Source organism: Astatotilapia calliptera, chromosome 17 (assembly GCF_964374335.1).
Source record: "Astatotilapia calliptera chromosome 17, fAstCal68.1, whole genome shotgun sequence".
Taxonomy (NCBI): Eukaryota; Metazoa; Chordata; class Actinopteri; order Cichliformes; family Cichlidae; genus Astatotilapia; species Astatotilapia calliptera.
This window is the reverse complement of record NC_137438.1, coordinates 32874129-32884003: the sequence shown is the minus strand read 5'-3', so window position 1 is coordinate 32884003 and position 9875 is coordinate 32874129. Positions and strand designations below refer to the sequence as shown.

Sequence of the window (9875 nt, the reverse complement as noted above, 5' to 3'; positions counted from 1 at the left end):
TCAATAATGTAATATTCTCTGATTTTCAGCAGACATATTGTGTGTGTAGGTGGTCAACAGACTCCATTTCCCAGGATCCAACAATGATGCTGGGCTGGGTTACTTGCGAAAAGCAGGTAGAGCAGGTTTCTATTGTTACGACAGGTGCTCTAAACAGCGAAAAAGAAAACAGGAAGAACTGGTGAGGGAAGAAAATAAAAGGGAGGGAGAGAGTCAGGTGGAGGAAAGTGACACGTGTGTGAAAGAGCAGCAGGTGGATTAGACAACCTGGATTACGGACACACATCTTTAAAAATTCTTATTTTGAGGAAGCTCTCCTTTGCTGCGACAGCCAGAACCTGTGCAAAGGGGCAACAGGCCGTGTGCTGTTTTTTGCTGGGGGCTAAAAAGTGGGTCAACAACTGAGAAGTTGCTGAAAAGAAAAGCAGAACTCAGACGGTTTTGTTTGAAAGAACACAAGAGGGGCAGACTGAACTAAAAACAGAAGACATGCAGACTTATTAGGAAATTTTTTTGAATGACTGGATGGATTGTCTGAAGCTTTTTTAACCTTTGAACTGCTCTCTATCTTGACAAACCTTCCACCAGCCTTAAACTGGTTTTGCAGGCCATATTTACCTAAACCTACTCTGCTGATGGAAATCTAGCCTGCTTACCAACTGTAGATTTTGTTAGAAGAAGAAGGAGCCAGGGCATTTTTTCAGTTGTTCCCTGTTGAAACTTTGAACACACCACAAGTTTGATATCCATATTCCTTCTTGTGACTGAGTCTTGATTCAAATTCAAAGATAACCCAGCGTCTCTTACCCTCAAAGAAAACCCATTCCTAGCGATCTACATTACTGGAGGGATCATTTCCTTCCATTTATTCACAGGAAAAGACACACATTCCACTGTGACTTCATCATGGAGATGCCAGCACCTGAACATGATGATACTTTTGACTTCCTGTTTAAGTTAATCCTTATTGGAGACTCAAACGTGGGGAAGACCTGCGTGATTCAGAATTTCAAGTCTGGGATTTTCTCAGAGAAACAGCAGAACACCATCGGAGTAGATTTCACTGTACGGACACTGAACATTGAGGGGAAGAAGGTGAAGGTGAGTTCCCCGTAATGTGCGTGTGTGTGCGTGTGTGTGTGAAAGGCAGTTGGTAGCGTTTGTGGGAGAGAGTTTGGGTTTTTCCTTTTCTGAGGCTTGAGTTAGGCTAAAAAAAAAAATCCAAGTTAAGTTTCTGGCTTACTAGTTAATGTACTAGTTAATACATCTATTTTAAGTCACTTTAGCCGGTCCATATGCTGTTGATTAGATTAAATATATCATTTAGGACAGGTCTGCTCATGTCATGAGGAGTGAGGAACCTGGATGAATGGAACAATAGTTCTTTTAAATGTGCAGATGTGATGAACTTCTCTCATTTTCTCAGTAAATGATATAACAATGGGGAGTCGTTCGGTTACAGTGCGAGTTACTGTATGCTGAGTTGTAAACGGGTCACGCCAGCCACTCACACGAAGGACCTGTAGTTCAGGTTTCTCTGCTTGACCTTTTGTATGAGTAAAAATAAACTTCTCTGTGCTGTCATTACACACAAAAAAAGGAACTAATTGTTTGGGTGGATCATGATTGCTGTGATATACTTCTGGTCTGAATGCCTACTTGGATAAATACATCTAGCTCCTTATTCATACAGTTAAGTCGTGGCTTGTGTATAATACATGTTCATTCACTATCTGCACTGATCAGTAAACACAGACATGGTAGTGTGGCTTTTTAATGCCTCCTTTTTGTTCCCCTAATTTCTAACTTCATCAATCACAGGGGAAGAAACAGTATGTCATTCAAGACAAACACACAAATACAGTAACTGCAGTGTTTGGTGGGCAAACAGATGGTTGCATGATATAAATTCATGGCATGCATTCTCTCCTTAACTAATAGATCATCTTTTTAAAGCTAGGGGAAATATTACAACTATCCGTGCGTTAGTATAGCAATGATGTGAACTATTTCTAAAAAAAAAAAAAAGCACGCAAAGGGAAGTAGTCCAACTTCAAATGGTGAGTTTTAACTGTGGATGTTTAAAGATTCTGTGTTAACTGGTATCATTTCAGCTGCATTGAATCTTCTGAAAACTTTCTATTTTTCACTTTAGCCTGTCTGTTTTTAAGCATCGGCAAATCACAGTGTAGGATCATCTTAAAGATTCAATCAATTCATGGTAAAATGGTAAATGGCCTGTATTTTTATAGCGCTTTACTAGTCCCTAAGGACCCCAAAGCGCTTTACATATCCAGTCATCCACCCATTCACACACACATTCACACACTGGTGATGTAATTCATAAGTAGTCTTACAACACCATCTAATTTTGCAAGCCTGAGACCTCATAATTCAGACTATTGGTATTAAAAATATCTGGATATCTTGGTGATCAGAAGTTATATCACAGTCGTATGGACCAATAGGAACTTAAAATTAATTTCTTATAAATTATTTTGTTGGGTTCTTCTGTTATTGAAATGATAGACTTTTCGTATGATGTTCATTAAGGCAGAAAAGCAGGTATTTGAAAGCCCCTACAAAGAGTTACTTAGTCACAAAACGAGGCCGTTCACATCGACATAAAAGAGTCATTAGCCTGTTTTAAAGGCATTGCAGATTTATATTGATCAGCATCATATGCATGTAGAAGTCTATGCTCAAAAAAGATCTGAGCATATGTCTATAATCTGCATTAGGTGTAACCATCACATAGCATTAAAACAAATGGGGTGGGGTTGGTGAGTCTCGTTTGTTACTATGACAGTTGTTACCACACTAACAAGGTCTGTCTGGTCCTCGGGGACTGTTATTCAGGGGAAGACTAATGAGTGCTCAACTGTGTGAGCATTTATGTGTGTAGGTGGGTGGTCCAGATAGCACTCGTGTTGCGGGGCACTCCATATCACATTTTGAAAGATTAACATCTGTATCCACTGAGCTGCCTTGCACTAGGTGGAAATTTTCATGTTCCAAAATCCTGATATCTTTATTTGGAGTAAGTACTTCACTGATACAGAGCACTGAGAACAAAAACCTTAATCCAGAAATGATTGTCTCGATATAGTAATAATACTCTTTACTTTACTATGATACCATCCTCCTGTAATTTCTTAAATATGATTTATTGTTGCAGATGCAAGTATGGGACACAGCAGGTCAGGAAAGATTTCGTACGATCACCCAGAGCTACTACCGCAGCGCTCACGGCGCGGTGATTGCCTATGACATCACACGGCGTTCAACTTTTGACTCGGTGAAGCACTGGATAGAAGAGGTGGAGCTATATGGAGCAGCCAATGTGGTTCTCGTCCTCATAGGTGAGTGCTGATAGGACTGATAACGACTGAAAGCATTAAGGAAATGAAGATTTCTTGGTATGCTGTTAGCCCTAAAGAATACTGGGAATTTGATTACAATAGCCTTTAAATGAGAAAAAGCCTCTTCTCCTGGCAGTTTTTACACAGATTACTGTGAAAACGTTCTCCTGTGATGTGGCTAAGGAGTTCGAAAGGCTTGTTCACACAGATGTTCAGTGGTTGAATCATGAATGTCTTTCCCAATTCCCCCCCAAAACTGGTGTGATGCATCAGTCATTGTGTAAATAAGTGAATGCTGCTTGGTGAGTAGGATGCTTTGACTGAAGAAATGCACTTTTGTTTTTAAGTGAAAATGATACCAAGCTCAACTAAATAAAGAAATATTGTAGTTAGCATGGCCTGCTTATGCAAAATATACAATTGTATCATTTTCAACTGTTCCTGCGATCTGCAAGCCACTTTGCAACCCAGCCACCTCTGTTTTTGTTCTTTCTAACTTAATGCCCTATCTTTAGTCAATTAAGCTTGATTTGTGTCTTGGGAGTCTTGCTGCTGCTTACTACATTTTAAAATTAACATGTGTTACTGCTCACAGTACTGTATGGACACGAGTAGAGTTTGACTTTATTATGTAAATTAGGTGCAAGGTAATATTAACAGAACCTGTGTCACTGTGTGTACATCACTTAGCTTCTTTATTCTCTCCATTTAGGTAATAAATGTGACCTGGAGCAGGAACGGGAGGTTCAGTTTCAAGAAGCCTGCAATCTGGCAAAACAAAAAGGCATTTTGGCTGCACTAGAAACATCTGCAAAGGTAATACACGCATATAATAAATAGATGGGACCATTTAATGCTGATGATACTTGTTATATAGAGCTTTTTTTATATTTTTCTAGGATAGTCAGCATGTGGACGAAGCCTTCATGCTGATGGCCAGAGAGCTGCTGTCTCGTAACGGCCTTAACGTGCAGCCTGAAGACTCCGAGAGCAAGGACACGCCTCGAGTTCTGCTGCGAGCCAACTCTCGGCCAATCAATGGCACCATAAGTGCCAACACACACACACCAGAAAAAAAATCGTGTTGCTGATACAAATGCAGACAGGACAAGAAAAGGGACCGACGTTGGATGTTGGCAGCAAGAGAAAGATGGAGCTGAAGAACTGAAGGAGATACATCACTGTGGGAATAAGGGCGAGCACAGGCTCAAGAACATTCAACAATATATGCATCGAGGGGATTCAGGCAATTATCAGAAAATAATTGCCATAAAAAAACAAGCAAGAAAACAACCAGTGTACTTTTTTGTGACTTACCTGACCTGAAAAATAGTTGACCAGTCTTTTCATTTAGAGAATAACAGAGTGTACATTATTGTACTTTATTGAGCCCCGTGGGGAAATTGCTCTCTGCATTTAACCCATTCACTCAGTGAAGCAGTGGGCAGCCATTGGGCGCCCGGGGAGCAGTGTGTAGGGACGGTACCTTGCTCAGGGGTACCTCAGGGTAGCTGTTAAGGGGAATCGAACCCCCAACCTTCCGATCATGGGGCAACCACTCTACCTACTGAGCTATCCCTGCCCTCTGGTGATGGGAGTAATCAGTGTTGTGGGAAAGTTCCAGTAAACGTTTCTCATTCATGTCAAGCATTACTTGGACTGCTTTTGTCTCCCATTTAATACCATTTTATTTCCACAAGATGTCATGAGGCTACTTAAAATGAATCCAGCAATTCATTTATAAACTGAAGAGCTATTATGGCTGTTTTTACAAGTTACAATCACACCTACTGGGAACAAATGTGCAATCAGTTAAACACAAAAAAGTCCCAATTTTCTTTCTTACTTTCTTTTTTTTTTTTGTTGAAGTTTTTTCTTTGTGCCTTTATAGAGCTTTTGAAAAGCCAGTGAAAGACAATTAGATGTTGTTACTAAATGCTTTCAGAGGACTGAGTATTTCACCCAAGTGACCTCTTGTGTTGTCTCTGTAATGAGCTGTGATCCTCTGCTGCTGCAGTGTGTTTGAAAAAGTCCAGAGGGGGGTCTGCTATGAGCCAAATCACTGTGAATAATGTCATTTTTAAGCCCTTGTTTTTTTCTAAGATACAAAAGATACACGGATAATGATATCTTACATGCTTAAAAATGTCTGTGAGAGGTTGCACTTTGTTGTGCTTTAATGCTTGTGAACAAAATGAAACTGCCTTTAATGCACCATGGTCTGCACTTGTGAAATTTTCTGAAGGTTGGGTTTTTTTTTCCAACATATGTCCTTATTTTTAGTGTGTTAATGAGGGGGATCCTGAGACTAAGAAGGCCACATTCACCAGAAATTAATATAGTTCACAGTTCATACAGTAATTCATACTTGCTTTTAAGTTCCCAGCCGATTATAGGGGAACTTTCCTGAGAAGGGCTGGGCTGATGAGTACTGAATGGGTGCCTTCCTTATGAGTTAACACAAGATGGCACTGTGCTGTTACACATTGTGCATGAGGTAGGCTGATTGTTTATTGACTTAAAGACTAAGGTTATTTGGAACATCTGTCAGGGCACTAAAAACAATTAACCAAGTTTATATGAAAACCAGGAGGCAGGAAAAAGTCTCATTAGCCTAAAGGCAGAACCACGCCAAGACTACTTCCTCTAAACATAGCTGACAGGGTCAAAACCAGGATGCAAAGTTGGCAGACCTCACTGAAACACCAGCCTTGAAGCAATGTAACAAATGCTATGCTGATCATCAGTGTTTGTTGTTTTGGTTATCCAGTGCTTAAAAAGACCATCCAGGTGTAGCCTGGTCCCTTATCAGTAACATTGTGCTGCATCTGACAAGCAACAAATTATAAATACATGTGAGTTTTGTATTTTTTTTCTCCTTGATCCAGTCTGTGAGTTATTCTTTAAGAATGAATTATTGCTTGGATTATCATTTCTTTGCACGCAGTCTGGTTTAAAAGCAGTTAGATTGCCATCATCGGTGCTCACTTCCTTTCCTTTTAGTCAGTTTTGTCTGATTAGTTAGCTTAATCTTTGTCATCTGTAATGTAAAGGGCTGTTATGTCATTATGGTTTAACTGACTCTGCTGTTTGTTCCAGACTCCTTTTTATGTTATACACAGTACTGCGCAAAAGTCTTGAGCCACTCATCAATTCCTTATATTTTGTCTCAAAGGAACCAGACTTTTAAAAGCCATATTTTAAAGTGGTACTTTTTCACTCATTTTCAATCCAGTCCTTGTTTCTCACCAGAAAAGTGTTTGTTTGTTTTTTATGTCAAACTATTTAACACAGACCTATGAATCATTCAAGCTTAAAAAGGCATCTAGGTTTAAGGGCAAACCAGTGTTGTGTCTATGTGCAACAGACAACTTAGCAAAGAACAACTTTTTAAATTATATATCTTTACTTCATTTTGTTACTAGCTGGCTTTATCACAAACACATTTGTTTCCATTTCTTTGGGTGAATCCAGGAAAAAAAAATCCAACAATAACACAGATCAACAGTCATAAAATTGTAATTTTGCAATAATAAGGTGATTCCCAAAGCCAAAAACCATGAAATTAGACAACTGGAGGAGAAAAGAAGTGGTAGGTGTATAAAACTATCCACAACAGATGAACAGTATCTGACAGCCATGCCTTTAACACTAGGAAGGCCCAGAGCCCAGCCATTTGGCTTTTCTACCTATAAAACCCGGAGAGTTGCCAAATGGCTTTTAGCTAGGCTTTAGCTTCAGCCAAGTGGAAGCTAAATTGGCTAGTCATTCATATGTAAATTGGGTTGTTACCTGGGAATTCTGGAGGGAGGGGAGTGGGGGTGTGTGATTGAGGGGGTGGGGGAGCTGCTAAAAGCTGTGCACAGTCACCAACTTGGAGTGTTTCAGTTTGATGCATTCTCAATCATCCAGGGAAATAAATCTCCAAAAGTCACCAACTTGGAGTGTTTCAGTTTGCCATCTTAGGGAGAAATCAACACACATGGGTGTATGTCCTTTGTTGCTGAGATTTATTGATAAAAACGGTACAAAAAACCAACCATTTGTACACATTTTTACAAATAATAATAAAAAGTGAGTGAGTACATTCCAACATTTTCAGCAATCACTCACAATCCTGGCACTGCCGTGGTATCTGTAGTCTGCATTTACCACATGTGTATCTGTTGCAGTGAACACATCGCACAGTGGCATGATTGTTCTTGCAATTGTGTTTGACCTGACACATGGCTCTTTTTCCAGGGCTCGGTGTGGAGGGTTGTGTCCGAAGCAACTGTTCTTTTCTTGCCTTCTTCGCAGCTACATGAGAGTGAGCCAACTCTCTTGCAAGCTCCACCAGGAAGTCCACCCGTCTTTCCTTCGTCCCGGTGCATGCTTGATACAGCACATGTGCATTCAGTGCTGCCATGTCAATCATGTTATAAAACACGGCAACTGGCCAGCGCCGTGTTCCTTTGCGGACAGTGTACTCCCGAACCATCTGGTCCATCACATCCACGCCACACTTTGTTTTGTTGTAAAGGGTGACCGTGTTTGGCTTCCTTTTGGTAGTGTTATCAGTCTGAACCACGCTGTGCATGCTGCTAAGAATATAGACTGTCTTCTTCCGTTTGGCCGCATACGCCGTCAACGTGGCAGCAGAGGTTGAAAACACCTAAGAAATAAGATAAATTGTTATTTCCATAGCCCTTTTACACACAATGAAACACATAAACATAGAACCACAAAAGACCTGCAACATACCTGAGTGGTGAATTCACTGCGATCTGTCTGTCTAGTGGATTGAGGAATTTCCCTGCGAATCTTGTTGACTGTGCTGAGGATGGTGGTTTTCCGTCCAAGAAGTTTTTGCGCAAGTGAAAGCGATGTGAAGAAATTGTCCATGGTAACATTTCTGCCCTTGTCTAGGAATGGTTCCATCAGCCTCATTACTACATTTTCAGAAAGTCTCTCCCCAGTGGGACGATTGGGGTCCTTGCCAAGATATGGGAAGACATTGCAAATGTACTTGGATTTTAGGTCGCAGGCCACCCAAAACTTGATGGGAAAAGGGTGTGATCACATTGATGCCACAATGGACGACTGATCAAGCCCTGTCACCCTTTACAACAAAACAAGGTGTGATCACATTGATGCCACAATGGACGATGCCACAATGGACGACTGATCAAGCCCTGTCATCCTTTACAACAAAACAGGGTGTGATCACAGGGCTTGGCTTCCTTTTGGTAGTGGACAATTGATCAGGAAGCCAAGCCAAGGTAAATGCAGACTACAGATACCATGGCAGTGCCAGGATTGTGAGTGATTGCTGAAAATGTTGGAATGTACTCTCACTTTTTATTATTATTTGTAAAAATGTCCTCCCTAAGACGGCAAACTGAAACACTCCAAGTTGGTGACTGTGCACAGCTTTTAGCAGCTCCCCCACGCCCTCAATCACACACCCCCACTCCCCTCCCTCCAGAATTCCCAGGTAACAACCTAATATACATATGAATGACTAGCCAATTTAGCTTCCACTTGGCTGAAGCTAAAGCTTAGCTAAAAGCCTACCAGCCATTTGGCTGGTGGCGGGTTTTAAAGGTAGAAAGGTAGAAGCCTGGGCCTTCCTAGTGTTAAGAAATAAAGTCCAGTCCAGTAAAGACCTAACAAGGGACCTGAGAGATGGATCTGGACCTTCAGTTGATCCATCTGCTTTTCACTGAAGCCTCAGTTCACATAGTCTAGGTGGAAGGATGACTGTCAAGAATCCTTTCTTAGGAAAGGGAAACGGGAAGAAAAAGCTGAGGTATGCCAAATTACACAAGCACTGAACTGAAGTTCACTGGAAACAGATCTTATGGAGGGATAAATCCAAATTTGTAATTTCTGCCTGAAATAATCACTATACACAGAGAAATTAAGGAAAGGGGTGTCTACAGCCATCTATAAAACACTCTGGAGGCTCTGTGATGGTTTGGGGCTGCATTTCAGTGGTATAGGAGATCTTGCCTAAATTGATGGAATTATGAATTCAAGAATTTTTCCTATAAGAGTTCAGGGTGTGTTGAAGAATAACAGTGGTCACACCAAATACTGACTTTAAAGCTTGCTAGACTTCAGCAAACACACATTTCCCATTTTCCTAGACTATTGCACAGCATTGTTTCCATGCTACCTGCTCCATTCTCTCAAGTTTTGACCCTGTTTTATTTTTTCCTTCCTCTATTTTCTAATGGCCTTTAATTGTGTTCTTTTATGTTTTACAGCCCTTTAATGGATAATTTAACATCTGGCCCAGGAACAGCAACTCAAAATGAGCCATTTGGCAAAAAATAGCACATTTATACTAATGGTGATTAATGTGCCTTGTCCTTGAAAAAAAAAAAAGAACATTAAATTGTATTAGGTTCGTCTTGGGACTCATTATGTTATGTATTTAAGAAAAAAAACATTATAAATTTAAGCTTCTTGGGTACCTTTTAAATTGATCAGTATTACATTGTATGGATAATTTTTCATTGCTTGGGA

At 40.4% G+C, this 9875-nt stretch overlaps 1 protein-coding gene across 1 annotated transcript; it reads left to right on the top strand.

Annotated features, from left to right (window-relative positions):
- Positions 1-207: 207 nt before the first annotated feature.
- LOC113009794 (ras-related protein Rab-19-like) lies at positions 208-6246 on the top strand. Its single transcript, XM_026148339.2, has 4 exons — positions 208-1101; positions 3179-3362; positions 4075-4178; positions 4262-6246. The coding sequence occupies exons 1-4, from the start codon at positions 907-909 to the stop codon at positions 4451-4453; spliced, it is 675 nt and encodes a 224-aa protein (XP_026004124.1). The 5' UTR covers positions 208-906; the 3' UTR covers positions 4454-6246.
- The last annotated feature ends 3629 nt before the right edge of the window (positions 6247-9875 follow it).